Source organism: Pterocles gutturalis, unplaced genomic scaffold (genome assembly GCF_000699245.1).
Source record: "Pterocles gutturalis isolate BGI_N339 unplaced genomic scaffold, ASM69924v1 scaffold6819, whole genome shotgun sequence".
Lineage (NCBI taxonomy): Eukaryota > Metazoa > Chordata > Aves > Pterocliformes > Pteroclidae > Pterocles > Pterocles gutturalis.
In genome coordinates, this window is record NW_010133112.1 from 136,133 (window position 1) to 153,046 (window position 16,914).

General features: G+C 38.2%; 1 protein-coding gene across 3 annotated transcripts in view; it reads left to right on the forward strand.

Moving 5' to 3' along the window:
• The window catches only part of STAU2 (staufen double-stranded RNA binding protein 2), a 147,361-nt gene extending 131,528 nt beyond the window's left edge, over positions 1-15,833 (forward strand). For all 3 annotated transcript variants that reach the window (XM_010081093.1, XM_010081096.1, XM_010081094.1), the window contains 2 exons: positions 13,787-13,875; positions 14,727-15,833. In XM_010081093.1, coding sequence (XP_010079395.1) covers positions 13,787-13,875; positions 14,727-14,820 — 183 coding nt within the window. In that variant the 3' untranslated portion in view covers positions 14,821-15,833. The remainder of the gene's footprint in view (positions 1-13,786; positions 13,876-14,726) is intronic.
• The last annotated feature ends 1,081 nt before the right edge of the window (positions 15,834-16,914 follow it).

Consider the following 16,914-nt stretch of genomic DNA (forward strand, 5'->3'; position numbering starts at 1 on the left):
TTTTGACTGTAACTGTAAACGGAGAAAAAGCAGGTCCATAGTTGCAGAGCTCAGTTAATCAGAGTCAAGGAGTGTGTAATCTGTATTGCTGAGCTGCCAGTTGGAGAGGTTCCTGAATTTAAGAAGTCAGAGTTCTTGAGGAAATCTGGTTCCTGCTTGCTAACATCTCTCTTTGAGCACTTTTCGAGCTACATAGTACCGTAGGTATAACCTTCTTACCAGGGAAGCATGTAGGACAGCATCCGTGGTGCCTGATCCATCCCACATCATTAGTACTCTTTTCATCTTTCTACCTGTATTGCAGTAGCAACCAGAAGTAGGAGTTAATGACTGTAGAGCAAATCCAGGTGCACACAGCCAGTTCCTACTTAAAACAACATACAAACGGTTGTAGAAGCTGACTCTGAGGGTAGATTTGGCCTTTCCATTAAAAAGGAGAGCTGCAAGCAGTGGAAAATATAAACTAATCCAATAAAAAATACATCTGCACTTCACAAAATGAATAGAAAGGTAGCTGGAATAGATTTAGGTGAAGACTAGTCCTTCACCTCAAGATGCATTTGCTAAAGAAAGATGAATTTGTGTGTAAAATAGCAGCGGTGGACTAAGTGGGAGAAAAATATGTATTACTAGAATTTTCTGCAATGCTGTCATTTAACTTGATCACTGGAGTGATGAGTCACTGATGGCAGATTAGTTTTTTATTTCACCTTTAGGAAATACTCAAATACCCTCACAGGATTTTGAGGTAATGGAGAAGCAATGAAGTCATGATACTGCTCCTGTGTTACAAAAAGACAGGTTAAAATATGTTACTTAAAAAAAAAGTTACTTAAAAAATGAGTGTAATCTTGAAAAGGGATCAAGGGAACACACATAGTGTAACTTTCTTTTGTTGCTAGAAAACCTCTAGCAACAAATCTTTCCTCCTTGCTGTATAATAAAGGCAAACTTTGGGCACTTGAAAGGTATCCACATACCTGAGACAGAGAGCTGAGGCCAAGCGTAAAGCTCAACCTCTCCTCTCCTGTACAGACTAGACACAGTACAGCTTGCGTTTTATCCACCAGATTCAGCAGCATCATCCAGGTTTTCCAGATATTGTCAGAATCCTCAGATCCAAGTGGTAAATTGGTATTTATACATCTAATCTAAGATTTTAAAAAATCTGTGGAAGAAGACCTCTTTTTAAATGTTAACCTTTCAGTTGCTATCTTCTGTCAGAATATGTGGCACTTGCCATGCACTAGCTTTCCCCAAAAACTGGTTTTGCTTTGCAGTTCAGCTCTAATTCCAAACAGAGAGAGCTGGGATTGCTGGACGCTATGGGCTCATAAGGAATGTATGGGAGCTTAACAGCGGGAGCAACAGACCCAGGTTAAAAATTCAGTGACCGGGAACAAATGTGCCCTTTATTTAATCTCCCAGCTAAAATCCTCGATACAGTTTATTGGCTTTAAATTTTTCTCATTTAGTAGAAAAAATCTAAGCTTAGTGTTTCTTCTTAATCACAGACACTTTAAATGGGACATATATGGCTCTATAAATTAGGCTAGCACAGAAGTATTCTTTGTTTAAAAGACTTGGAAATTGTTTGACAGTTAACTATTAAATGGTATCTAAAATACCTGGAATTTCCTCTGAAGAAGTGCATACCTCTACTGAGAATGACAACATCAAATTTACAGCACAAATGATGATTTCCATCACATTTCGTACTACTTGACAGTTTCGAAGTTAGGAGCTAAATATATGCCTGAAAAATACTGAGCTAAAGTGGTTCTTCAAGGTCACACAGCAGATTAGTGGCAGAGACACTGTCTTTTGAATGAAACAGGGTTTTTTATCCTACAAAACACATCAAAAGTTCAAGTGTTTTCATTCACTTTGAAATGAACTAGAGATCTCCTGAATTTTTTTCATGTGGAAGAACAATTAACTATGAATGTACCAACACAAGCATAGTCATTAGCCCAGTGATTACCTATGGTGCTTGTCTGTGATATTTTGACTGGACAGTCTATCATGGACCTAGAAAATCTTTTCTCAAAACTAACATATTCTCATAAAAAGGTTTGTTTCTTGATTTTGTGTTTTTCTGAGAAAAAAATTAACCAGCGCTCCTTCTGACCCCTAGTTCAGTGTCCTATCCAGCTGGTCATATATCTCCCTAGCCCTTTTTGAGGAGCAGCAAGATCTGCAGTATCTTCATAATACTTCTGATGTACTTTTCTCCTCGAATTTAGGTCTTGACATAAAAAGGCTGGAATGAAGGATATGGTGTTGTGCATACCCAAGTGAAGGCAGGGCGCCAACAAAATGCTGTTGTAATTACAAGTGAACATTCTTGTATCATAAAACTGCAAAGAAAAAGCTATAAATCAGAGCTGGCCTGGTGGTCCCTGGCAACAAAGCACAGGACATTTGAGCTCATTCCTTGAGCTAGCCAAAAGTGGGATCCTCGAGGAGACAGCGTCTCATTCCAAGGAAAGGGCATTCCTCGTGTCTCCTGAGTGATGGTCATGAAGCACTGATTTTGGTGGGAGTCAGATCCAGCCTTCAGCCATGCAGGAGTGATAGTCTGAAAAGTGCTGGCCATCGTGGAAAATAAAGCAAGTTGAGAACCAGAGGAATTTTATCTTCAAGAGCTCTTGTGCAGGTGTTTAGGAGCCTACGGATTTCAGTGTTAAGCCTGCGCTATTGCCCAGATCCCATGTTCGATCACTTATTGTTGTACTTGAGTATGTACGATTGTCTTTTAATTCAGGTGTCTAGTTTCATGTTTCCATACACTCAATCATAACACCTAACCATGCTAAAACCTTTTTATTGGCATTAGAAAAAATGAAATTAAGTAACACTATCCAAACGGTCTCTACTGAAGTTCTTGCCACTAATGAACATCGATTCAAGCTTTATCTTCACTTAGAAGCAGGTTTTTCTTCTATCCTGGAATGTTTTTCCCATTTTCTTTCTGGTGTCTCATGAGGATGTAGCTCTTTAAAAATAATTGATCTGTCTGGATAATTTACCAATTTCAAAAATAAATAAGTAAGTAGCAGGAGGGTAGGAAAGTATTAAAGCTGTTTGTGCTGGGCAGTTTTCTGGAAACTTTCTGTGTGTGGGGGTTGTTTCCTGTCTGAAAGATGTGGCTTGAGCTGAGCCCACATTTACAAACACATTGGGAGGGGCAAAATAAGATGATCTAGTGTAGTTAAAATAAAAAATAAAAAAATCCTGAGAGTGTATAAGTGAAAAACCCCAAATTGACAGCTGCACAAACAGCACTTGCCCAGCAGTGGTAGTCAGCTACTAGGAATGCCCAGTTTCCCATCAGATTGGTAAGAATTTATAATTAATAGCACATTTGGATACTCTTCTGTAATGAAACCACAATTTAATCTGCTAACCTGATTATGAAAGAAGTAAAGGAGAGAGGGCAGAAATTCAGAGTCTTGCTTTGCTGAGTACATGATCTCCCTGTTGATAGCAGTACAAAACCAAGACAGCCAGCATTTTCCAGAATCAGCCCCTACACTGGTTTAAGAGCAGCAGTCCTGAAAGGTGAAAGGCTCTTTCCCAAACAGATGTGACCCCCTTCAACTCTGATAAACTTCCCGAAAAGATGAGGGAAATCTGTACCGCACAGGATGTGCTCAGCACATTGAGGGATTGACTTAGTAATGTCTCTGATAATTGTGGATACCTCATTGTAGGAGTCAGTTTTTATTTAAATTTTTTTAATAGGAGTATACACATCTGTCTTTATACCCAGCAGCTTTTCTGGCCCACAAGAAGTCCTCTGTGAGTTTCCCCAACTGAGCTCAGTGGGATCTCTGTCAGCTGCAAGATTTATGTCATCTTTTTCAGTCCTGAGAACTGTTCCTTAAGCTTTTCACATCTGGATTTAATTGGAAAGACATTAAAAGACATTAAGTGTGCTGGAAAAGCATATTTTAGAGAAGATCTTTATAGACACTTCCATTAAAGGACCTGATGGTTGTAGGTTAAAATGAGATGAGGACAAGCCATCAACAGTTAGCAAGGACAAAATTACATTAAGAACTACTTCAGATGAGAAGTCTGGCCTGTAGCTCTTGGGCCCAGCTCTGATCTCACTTAAATCAACTTCAATTAGGAGAAAAATACCAGTTAATGCAGTGTAAAAATACTCGGGGATCAGAATAAAAAACTTTTGCCTTTTGGAAACACTCAGATTTCTAATTACATGCCATATATGCTTAATATAACGCTTTTAGCTGTCAGTGTGGATTTGGTACTTTGTTGGACATACATGCAAGCCTGTAAAATGAGACTTGGAGAATGAAGAGGGGATTGGTCGTCAGGGCTCTGAGGGTGGCAGTGTCCTTCTCTGAATGCCAATATGCGGGCCACAGGAGTAGAGTTACACAGAAGCAGCCATACAATACAATTTAGTTCATGGGCTTCTTTACAGATGTTGTAATGCAAGAATCTCCAGCCCTAAACTCCCTCATTGTTCCAGCCATAATGTGCTGCTTGAAGAAGCCAATGGGCAGCCTTTTGCATTAAGTGTAATCTCTTGCTTTTGTCCTCAAACCAAAGTTTTAGACTGACACACACTTAAAATCTAAAGGTAATGGTCTTGGTATGAGAGAACAAACATTCTTTCATTTTAAAATTGCTAAAACCAAGGAATCTGATATATAGGGAATTACTCCTATGTCTAAAGCAAAGTGTTTATTCTTTAGAAATAGAGACATGTCAAGCTTTAAAGAAAAAAAATGTATTTTTGTAAAACGTTGGTGGAAAAAAATGCTCTTCAGAATATTTCAGAAAAAAACAAATTTGTTAGAGGCTCTCACTTGCCCTCTTCTCTTAAAAGTGAGTCTTTCTCTGCTATGCCATGGAAAGTATTTAGCATTAATTAGAAGATTATAGATTGCTGGGTGATAGTGACAGGAACTAGGCATTTCAATTAAAATTGGGGCTGCTGTGAAGATTGTTATTTTATTTTCTATCATTAAATACCTTTTTTCAGAATCTCCCTCTGTCTATCTTGGGCTATGATAAAATGCATGTAAACTAGTAAAACTGATTCATACTTTTATTGCCTGACCTTGGGCCAGCCCTTTATGTACTCATGCACTCTTTGCTTTGTTTTCCTTCTCTTTAAAAACAAGAATAATAAAACTATCTCTGGTCCCTAGCGGCATTTTGTCTCATGAAGAAGAGGATATTTGCAAGTAGAGGTGAAACATATTTAAATTGAGCGTGTTTTACAGGTTCAGTTTACTTTACATGGAACAATAACCGTGTTGAAGTAAGCATTGAGTAATAGTTGATGGTTTGAACTTGTATACTAATTTTGGTGTGGATCTTTGAGAATTCATAAAAATATTTTAATATCCAATTTTTTTGACTCTTTTCCATGAGCAGTTGCCTAAGAAAACCACTTAAATAACAGAATAAATGCTTATATCTTGTTTAAATAGAGCTTAATTTAGAGCTCATTCATTTTGTTAAAGCAGTTCTGGCTACATCTACAGTACTAATATGGGTCAGGGCCCGTTCTCTGGTGCGGAATGACATGGTCTTTGCCTTGTTTATGTACTGCTAGCTATGTAGTGAAGGCTGTGGTAGTGATGTTAAAACCAGGATGGAACTGGGGAGGACAGAGAGATAAAGAGATTTCTCTATTGCAGCATATTTTCAAAGTCACTGTGAACTCTTAACACAGCTGAGAACCTCAATCCACTTATTTAAAATCAAGAGGTCAAACTCTCCTTCAATACAGATAGAGTTAATGACAGTGGACTTGCAAATCTATGGCAGTGAAGTGGAGAAATGCCTATAAATAAATAATTAAATAAACCAAGTTGTTCTGAGAACACAGCTGACAGGGATATTTTCCAGCCATCAGTGATGAAAGAGACAGTGATTCATGGCCTTTCTTCCCTGCTGGTGCAGGATTTTGCCTGAGGATACACATTCTGCTGTTTACACTTCTAGGTTAAAGCCATGTTTCTTAAAATCTCCTACAATTTTTGTCTGCAGCTTCTCAACCATACCTGAGTGTTGTCTCAGTTACATGATTTAAACCTCTACCTATCCATACAATAACTGGACAACTAAATGCTCTCATTTTGATGTCTCTAATTATTGAAAGAACCTATATTGCTTAGATGTCTACCTCCTTCTGAAAGTTAGTGTGTAAGTAGCTTTTGACTGATGATATAAAATTAGAAGCAAGATTAATTTGAAGATCAATTGCTGTCTGGTGAAATTCTGTTATATATATTGTAAACACATGGGAGTACAATTTCTAAATAGCTTTCTCCATGTTGATAAGTAAACTGTAATGATGCATTATTCTTTCTGGTTTTGTTCTTTAAATTGTAACAATTGAAGAAAAAATATGAAGTTTGAATTTAGAAATAAATTTACTTTAAAAGAACTTTCAAGCTTCTAGAACAGTACCACTAATGACTGAAGAGTATACACTGAAAAGGTACTGAAATTATCTGACAAAAGAGACCTGATTAGGACTTATTTTAACTGCTGATACTGGGGCTGAATTTTCACACCTTATTTCACCATTAGAGGATGTAGACACACCTCAGTAGATATTGGCATTGAGCCTGAAAGGTCTTTTGAGATGTTTATAAAGAAGTGCCAACTTACTGGTCTCCAGCAAAGATTGCAAGTAGGCAAAAGTTAGCATTTTGGTAGCACTCGAAAGTATTGCACTTTACTCGTCGCAATTGAGAATATGTAAAGAGGGAGGAGTCTAAGAAGATACAGATTTAAGAACATTTCTTCTCTGAGTCCAATACAGATCTTTTAGCAATTCTTTCCTCTCCTATTCCCGCCTACAAGTGCAACCTAAACTTAGCAACCAGACTAGCCTCTCCACACTGGATTAATCGCTTACATCAGTAGTTAAGTTCATTAAGTTTGACATTCAGTATTATTTATCAAATACTCTTTATATGAAAGCACATCTTTCAATTTTTTTTTTTAAAAGGTGCTTTTCAGTATTGTTTTTTCTCTTTGTAGCTAGAAACTCTTGTATCACCATTGAAGCAATAGAACTGTCTCACCTCAGATGACAATGCAACTCCTTCTTGGGCTTTGAGAGAATGCTTTGCCTTTCATTACTTCTAGAATTACTGCATAGTCCCAAAAGGGACAGATTTCTAGTGTGGTGGTTCACATTCTAAAATAAGCCATGCCTAATTGGCTCTCTCTACTGTTAACTCAAGCAGTCCCTTTGCTTAAGTAGATTGTTGAAGACGAAAACCTACAGAAATGAACTTCCATGTTGAATAGTGTCTTTCATTGCATCCACTTGGAATATTGAGAAGCATGCAGGAACAGATATATGTGTCTGATAAAACTAGGTGGAAGAAGGTGACGTGCATGCTGTTGTTGATAGAAGCTGTGCTTAATATATTGGAAAAATTGTTCAAGAACAGTTAATCCTTACTTCAGGATTACCCCCAGAAAGCTGGCAAGGTCAGGCTGTATCTGGACTGAGCGCCATTTAAATGCTGGCTGCATGAGTTGCCTGGGGGTAGCATTAACTACTATGTGGGACTTGTTCTAAACTAAACTTGATCTGTGAATCATCGTTCTTTGTTTGAAGACACAGGACTCCTCTATCCTCCAAGCTCCTTCTCTTGACAGGTGCAATCAGAAGCCTTGATTGTAATGCCTATCAGGTGACTATAGCTTTGTGCAGAGATTAATCAGTTTAGAAAATGCTATTTCCATGTAAACTACATGAGTTAATCAGATTATAACCCCATGTTTTTCATGCGTATCATAAATGGTGTGAGGAAAGGGTTTAAAGTAATTTAATTAAGGTTTACATAGTTCAGTGTGAAAAGTCTTTCTGAATTTAATTTTTAAACAGATTTTAACACTGGTTCATGTGAAATCTAATCAGCTGGGGAGAACAGCACATTGTGAGGAAAGCAGCAAAAACTCCTAGCAGAAGTTGCTGCTTGAGATATAGTAAATTCATTTACAACAGAAGCTGTGCAGAAAAAGGATTTGTTTGCAATATCCACCTCCTAGTTTTTGTTTAGCTTATATGTGGCCAACCTAGTAAATCCAAGAGAATTAGATGGGTATGTTAAGGAGTCAAATTTTAACTACTTTGTGTGCATGTATGTAAGTCTAAACAAGCAATTATATCTTCCCTTTGTGCATTTCTGTACGCATGCACTTTTGGCTGTGGACAAGTTATGCATTTCTGTAAACATGCAATTTTGGGTGTGGACAAGTTAAAGCCAGGTGGAAGCTTCGTCAAAAACTTCTTCGTCAAGAGAAAGCAAAAACAATCACCAAGAACAACCATTTTAAATACATACAAATTTAAATAGTTACTTAGCTTTGGGACACCAAGTCCTCAAACTCACCTCTACAGCTGTGATATTGTTGGGTTTTTTTCAATAGCCTTTAAAAGTGAAATTTAAATCCACATATTAAAAAGTCATGAAGTACATCTCATTACTGATGCAGACAGCTTTGCTGCAGTGTTATTGCACAGATGATACTGCCTTTTGAGGCCTCAAGTGTCAGGGAGAGTGGAAGAACCTCTCACCTTCAGGCGGCATTTTTCTCTTGGCTTCAAAAAGAGATGAACATTGATTGACTGTGAGCACGCTCACTACCAGTTTTGTTCACACATTAACTCTGCTGTTGTGTAGGCTTCTGCCTTGCAAGTGAAATCAAGGACTGGAGTTAGATCTGTCTATCATTTTAAGCTGGCATGCAAGCATTTTCTTCAAACTAGACTTGGGCACAGCCTGAGACTGTCTCTTCTGTGCGGTATGCAGCTACAAGTGGTATGACCAGAATGAGTCATTTGACTCTGCAAACTCAACCTTGAACTAAGACCCAGGTACTAAACACAGTAAAATCTTGTCCTTCATGACCTACTCCGGACCCTGACTTAATTCAGTTTTGCAGCGTAACTATTTCTGCCCATAATTTTATGTCTTCAGAAAATGCTGGTTAAGGCTAAGCTGAATATGGTTTTTATGTACTTAGAAAACTGATGTTAGGAGACATATCACCCGTAAACTAACAGTATCAAGCAGTGTGTTTATTAGGATTGTCTCAGACCTCCTTGGTAAAATCAGCTGGAAGGGCCAGAGAGAACAACAAACTTTTACAGTTTTTGGTTTCATGGAATAATCTGAAATGAAATATAGGTTTAAGAGGAAAAACACAAACCCCATACTGTGCTAAAACAAACGTGTGAAAATTTTATCGTGAGGATGTGGTTCTTAAATGCACATGGGCTAGTGTAGTGCCTGTATGCTGTTCTTGCTAAAAGAATGATCTAATGTTACTAGATTGTCATTATAAGATGCTTAATCCCCAGAGTGAGAGACAGGAAGAATATTCACAAGTTTCAATGCTATTTACTAATTGCCAATTGACTTAAGGATAGCTAAAAAATGACTGGAAACATCCATCCCCATCCTGATACACACACATACTAATAACGGAAATGGCAGCCAAGACAAACAGCTAGCAGCGCGGTGCATCCTGCTGGCATCGTATTTTTGGCACTGCTGTAGCTACACAGAAAACAAGTGATACAAGAAATGTGTAAGGACATCTGTTCTGTAACCTATGGGGCTTCACTCACAAAGCAGTTGTAAAATCTTCTGGGGGAGAGAAAAATTTCTCTATATCTGTGCAGATGCTCTATTGTAAGAAAAATGTCGATGGAAGGAAATGTTGAGTCTTTAAAAGAGGAAATTGTTCACCAGATTCACTGTCAAATATTCCATTCTTTTCTTTCCTTTTCATTTAACCTAAGTTATCTGCCATTCACAAGTTATATTTAAGCCAAGTTGTGTAAATCTGTTGGGAGTAATAGAATGGAATCATGGATTAAATTAGCCCAGTGTCTGCTTGTAACTCTTCTTCACTACAGATTACTTGGGCTCTGTGTCACTCTGATGACTATTCAGGTCACAGCCTCTCAGCTACCAGCTTCCTTCCTGAATCCAGCATCTTCATGTCTGTCTAGGAGCACAATGGGGAGAGGAGAAACATTAAGGACATCTGTTAAGGTCCAAAGTATTGTTTACTTACCAGCTTCTCTCAGCTTTGCTGATCCTTCCAAATGTAAGCAGGCTATGGGGGGGGGGAGGAGCTAACATACTGCAAGGCTCCCTCTACCATTGTTCTACAGCCCTTCAGTCACATCCCATCAATGGACATTTTATAAAGGAAAGAAACTTTCCCAAGGTTCAAATGTTGCAAAAGTCAGGATATAAGTTGTTAGGCTTCACCCACGGGTATCTTATGGAGAGACATGGTTCCATGAAAAAGAAATCAGTTTTCATATAAACCTGGTTAGTAAGGAGTAGAAGACCAGACGCTGTGGAGTGACTTGGGAAAGATGTGGGATGGAGGCAGAAGATGTGGGGATGCAATAGTGAGAAGCAAGAGCTTTTGAAGAGATTGTTGGCTCCAGAGCAGCAAAGGTGAGAAGCCCAGCAATGAAGGACGGTGTAAAGGGCTGTTTCTTCAACAGTGCTCACACAAACACCCAGACACATCTTCTTGGAAGGTCAAGGATGCAGGTACAGGACTACTTTCCTGCCACTTTCCCACTCTGATATTTGGGTTCAGAAATACAATAGATCTGAGATCTTATCTTCTATATCACATTTCAGCTTGGGAAGGGCATGGATTGAAGAAGGGTGAGATGGAGAAATGAGACTGCACCAAGTTACAAGCATTGGGATTTGGATATTATGCTGGTGTTAAACATGCTTATCATTAAACACCTTGAATCATACCTTCACTTTATGTGTTACTAATTGTTCCATTTTTGCTTTCTTGACACCCATTTATTAATGATCTATGCCCACAGGCAAGGAGTTCATAATTTTGTATTGCAGTATTTCTTCCCTTGCTGTTAGAAGAGGAGAGATATCCTTGTGACCTGTTTCTGGTGAGACAGTGGCTAATATTCCTCCAGGAAGTTCCAATGCAGTTTTTCTGCAAAGCAACCCTGCAAGCTGCTCTGTAATTTATATTGTATGCTTTGCAATAGCCAGTTCTATGAGTAAAACAGTAGTAAGTAACAGATTTACTCATATTCAGAGCAATTCTAGGAGGAATTAGGAACTTTGGGTTGGTCTAATTGATCTCTTGATGATTTGGGGATTTTGGTGACCACAGATCAAGATCAGACTGTTCTGCATATCATATGATCAACCTGTGATCTAATCTTAAATGAAACATTACTTGGCTCTACTTCTTACCAGCTGTGATCAGGGCCTTTTTGTCTAAGCCACTGTACAAAAAAAATAACATGAACAAACAGTTCTTCCACAACAAGTTTGCAATTTATACATCAGGCCTGGAAGATAAGAATGGATATGAAAAAGTAAGCAGGGTGGGTTCAAAAACTGATGAGACAGCAGTACAACTGTGTAGGAGGAGCAGATGTCTCAGCTTCCTTCTTTCTTCACGGTGCTACCTGATAATGGTTTTTGGACTACCATACATAAGAAGAAAGGAGATCCTGAATATTTTCCTAATGTGCTTCAGGAAAAATGGATATGAGAAGACAGGAGATTCTTGTGTGCCAGTCCCTGCTCATTGAATTGCTTGGTTTTCATAGTTGCTAACCCATGACCAACTAAAATACAATGCAGAAGCAGTCCTGTGCAAGGAAGCGTAGAAGCCCAAATCATTCCCCTTCCTCACATAATGAGTAGCTTGCATTGTGATGAAAAGGACTCCAGGGAGAGGAGGAGAAGAGAGAAACTGAGATGAAGAAAGGTGTTGGCTTACTGGAACAAAGAGAAGATGAGAGATGAAAACCCTTGTTGCCACTGGGAGAAATTATTTGGATTGAACAAACAGTGATTTTGCTGCACAGTCAAGATCGAGGCTGGAAGGGCAGATGGTGATAGGAGCTTATAGGAGTTGAGAATGCACATCTAAAACTACAAGGGACACTATGAGGTGGTAGAAAAAGAGCTGTCTTATAAAAAATGCAAATATATCAAAATGTCAAGAAAACCAGAAGAAACAAGGAAAGGGAGAATTCATTCACTGGGAAACTCAATGGGTGATAAAAGTGAAAGATCCTGTAATGGGAGAAGCTGTTATTGAGGTGAAGCTGAGGCTCAGTCCTTAGCCGTAGCATCGAAAAGGTATAAAGAGAAAGATACAGGCAGCAGAGATTTTAAGATGGAGAAGAAAATTATGTCAATGGATGGGAAGAAGGAGAGAGTAAAGAGCGGGTTAGCTGTCAGATACAGGGGGCCCAGAACACATGGTAAAGGTAGAGTGGATGGGTAAGTAACAGTGATAATCTGAAGTTTACCAAGACACTTTAAGAAATGTTTAGCTTATTATTTATTTGCTAGGGCAAAAAACAATAAAACTTCACAGACTAGAAAGACTCCATCTTCATGCATTATGGGTGGGAGCACCTTGTGCAGCCTTTGGAAGCTTTAGCAGCTAGTCATTACAATAGTCATCTCTGGGATACACGGTCTTTTACTTTAGGACAGTCTGGCATTTTTTCTGCTGTTGTTCATGGCACCAAAATACACATTGCCTAATAATATTTAAGTTGTATAAACATACCTTTCAAGGGAAGGAGCTGTTGAGAGAATCCAGGCAAAGAATTAGAACAAAAGCAAATCTAGTACTTCATCACAACAGCAGCTCCTGTTCTGGTCAGAGTTCCTGCTCTCTGAGAGGAATGGGAAATGAAGACAGAGACATGGATTCCTTTTGTCCCAACAATTAAGAAGAGAGCAACTTCCAATTTTCTAAACAACAGTTGTTGCCTCACCGTGAAGAAAGTACCTTAGGGTCTGCAGTCAGTTCAGTGTTTGGAGATGTTACCTTAGGTGACAGTGTCTGTGAAAAGTTACCTTTTTCCCCTCCTGTGATTAGTGCTGAATGCATCTTAGGTGGGGGTGATTAAACAGAAAAATCAGGTTTTCATTTCTGCTTTGCATTTCACCTTCAAGACAGAACTGACCTCAAGTCTTTTATTGTGCTGGTTGTGTTTTCAAAGACAGCCAAATGGTATCTGAGAGTTTCATAATCAACCTTTGCTAAATTAATTACAAAAAATACATTTTCTATTGCCAAACCAGTTAGGAGGGAGAGAACAATTTTGATTCCTAAAGCAGGACTCATGAAGATGAAAGAGAAGCTGCTCAATAAAGAAAGCAGTTGTGCAGAAAGATGTCAGCTGAAAACTGATCATTCTTCTATTGCCTATGCTTCATAATCGCCCCATATTGGCTCACGTTGTTTAGCAAGCTTCACTAAGACATCAGTCTGCTGCATTGTTCAAGATCCCGCCTTGGAGTGCCGGTAGTGTCCTGCTGACCTCTCTTCCTGTTGCTTACACTTTCTGCAATCATCTACAAAACAAGATTTTGTCTGTAGGAGCTCTGGAAAGCTCTAGGAAAGTACGTGGAGAAGCTGGAGAGACTTTACAGGCCAGAGAGGCAAGAATCCTAAAAGTATATCATGTTCTCCATGTACGTGATGAAGCTTGTATTAATGCCAATGAAAGTTACTCATACACCCAGGAAGAAGATCTCCTCAGACGTGTGTACAAGCACAGCTGTTTATCATGGAGCTATTACGTACCCACTCTGTTAGCTCTGTAGCCTAAATGGCTTCAATATACAGGAAATTATTTAAATCTAGAATATCAAAATACACACCTTCCTTCATTTGGTGTTAATACAGTTATGTCAGTGGGTTTTTTGACAACTCATTTTTTCTTTAGGCAGCGTTAAGTGCCTTGAAACAATTTTCAGAACAAGGACTAGATCCAGTGGAAGGGGCTATGAAAGTTGAAAACGGATCACATGAAAAGTAAGTACCACTTAAATCCGCTACATTTTAATGGCTGTGTGGTCTGGTAGATAAGAAATGTTAAGAGCTTAGTTGCCCTTTTAAACCTGTGCAAAAATATTTCCTCTAGAATTTACATACAGCTTGTGGCAATTTGACAGGATAAACAAGATTTCAGGTTTAAGTGTTACTGATAATGTTTACTAATGAGCTATAAGACAGTCAGTCCTCCTACGGCAATCCTAAAGAAAAGGATTTTCTTCTCATTGTATGGATTCTGTGTAAGTAAGTACCATAACATGATTTTTGTCAAATGTGTTGTAGCACATAATATTGCCTGTAAATAAGGATAGCTATCTGACAATAAGTCCTTAAGTCTGCAAGATGAATTTTACCCTAGAGAATTTAAAAGTTAAAATTTTTTTCAGGTCCTAAAAAATTATTATATGGGATATTAGCTTTAAGAAGTAGGTAATAGAACCAGATTTCACACTGGATTTTCAATTATTTAAGAAAGTGGGATTGTGTGTCCAGTATAGATTTTTTTTTTCAGCTGCTAGTCTGTTTATGTAAGAAGGTAGTCTTGTGTTACTAAGTAAATTAGGAAGTAACAGAATAAGAGAAAGAAGACTAAAAGTGGCATTTGGAATTTTCAGTAGATATATCACAGCTATTTATAAACTAATTTAATCAGAAACATTTTTCCATATGATCTCATCAGCATAGTATTTGAACATAAATATTGTTGTTTCATTTTAAAATGTTACCTTCCACGGTGACCTTTGAATCTCATGTGCCATCTGCTAATAAACATGTCTTAAAGATGTGCAACCCTGGACCTTACCACTCTTGTTAATGTATTAATCTTTCAGACAAGTCAAGCATCTGGGAGAGAAAGCAGACAATAAACAGACTAACTCAGGCACCATTGCTCAGGACTGCAAGGATTCAAAGGCTGTCGTCTAGGAGCTTCCCAGCACCCACGGCTGCCACTGCATCCTTATAAACCTGTCAACACGCAATTGGGTGTATGTGTACAAGGAAATGAATGACTAATACCATTATTTGAGTCTTATGTGAAGACAACGCTATTCTAACACAAGAGATAGTATACATGGTACTGTTTATTCAACTGTGGAAAAAAATAAAATGGAACGTTTCCCTTAGAACTCGAGATCAGAGCATAACTCAATTGCCCAGAGGCAGAAGAAATCTGTTCACGGTTCTGGAGGTTAAAATAACAACTAATTAATAGAAAGTGTTAAAAAAAAAAAAAAAAGGAAAATTTAAAATTTATTAAGGAAAACAAGTCAGCATTGGTTCAGTTATACATTTTTTTCATAGTGTAGTTTTAAGTTCAGCTTACTGTTTTTTAAATAATGCTTGAATATTTTAAAATTAACCTATGACAGTGCTGTGAGAATTGTAGTTGTTGTCTTCATATATAGTCATACAGCTTATCTTTTTATGCAGACATTATGCATTTTTCATTCTATATGAATATGTATGACTTTAAGATGCACTACTCAGAGTTGTATGCAAACAGAAGTTTAAATCATGACAAGTATTTGCTTTACATGAACAGGTGTTAGTTATGTTCAGTCTCGATATACTCCAGGAAAAAAGCAGATATGGTATTTGATTTTCCTTGCCATAATCAATTAAAGAGGCATCTTGCATCCAAGTAACATTTTCCCCTTCAGTTCTGCTCTGTTGTATGAAGCACATCTACACCCCGTTCTGTGTGTTGTAGCAACCCACCATTTGCATCAACTGAGTGTTTTTAATCTCTGCATTTGGACCAAGAGCAAAAAGTAGGACTGCAGTGTTATCAAGCCAAGGATGGAAAACTGTTGATGTGAAGATAGTTCTTTTGTGAAAGGAGTGGCAGCAGAGATAAGACCTGTGGCTACTCTGTACCAGCATATTTCTTTTAAGTGTGTGGCCAAATGCAGTAAAACCACATCAGTTCATGTGTACAATGACAGTGTCGTCTCTTTCTTTATCACTCACAGGTAGACAACTAAGAGAATGAAGTGAAAAAAAAAACCATTTACAAACGACTGGCTACCACACCAAAGCCAAGGTTCAACCTACCTTTCCCCATGCCACTGCCTTCTACAAACTTACTGTGTTAGGCCAGTCATCCTGGCATTTAAGACATATATTTATCCAAAATACAGATATTTTATGTAAACCTAATGCAATAAACACATAAAGCTTCTACCAACTGCATAACAGTCATGACAACATTGCGCAAGATTTTAGAAGCATGTAAACCAGAGATCACAACACGAGTGATTCATGCAGGAAAGCAGACAAACAGCAATGTAAGGAAATGGTGTAAGGTATGGTGGCATTGTTTCACCTCTGGGATAGACTTTCAGGTCTGAAAAGAGCATGCATCATGCTCTTACAGAATCAGTGGTCACTAAAGATTTGGAGTCCTTTTTTCTACTTCATGTTTCTCATGGGTGTGATTCACTCTTCCCTATCACAGATGAGTGGAATGCACCTCACTCAAAAGAGAGAAGCACCAATATGTTTGATTGAGGTAAAATAATAATTTGCCAACATTCAATAGATTCAATGGAAATTAACAAAGTTTAACAATGGTGTATCAAGGTTCAGTAAGTTTGATGGCAAAGTTCACCTTATTACTTACTGCATGAAAGAAACATACAAAGGAAAATTGATTTAGAATTGAGTTAGAACAGTACATACAGAGACCAGAGATGCAAAGGGCAAGAAAGACTCTCCTGTTGAATCATGAGGTTTAGAGTAGACCCTCTTGCTTTCTGAACTCCTTATGGAGTTTAGGAGCAGCTAAGTCCAATCTTGGACTCAGACTGGGACAACAGTTTGTGTCTAATGGAATTATCTATACAAAGGTTATAATAATTGAGTAACTATGTGGATTAGTGATGTTTCATTAGTATTATTTCAACATGCTATCAGTCACTTACCAAGGATCTGTCGCAAGTAAGGGATCTCTCTGCCTTGTGCAAGGAAGGATCTCTTAGTCTCAGGTAAGGAAATTCAAACTTTGAGATGTGTCCC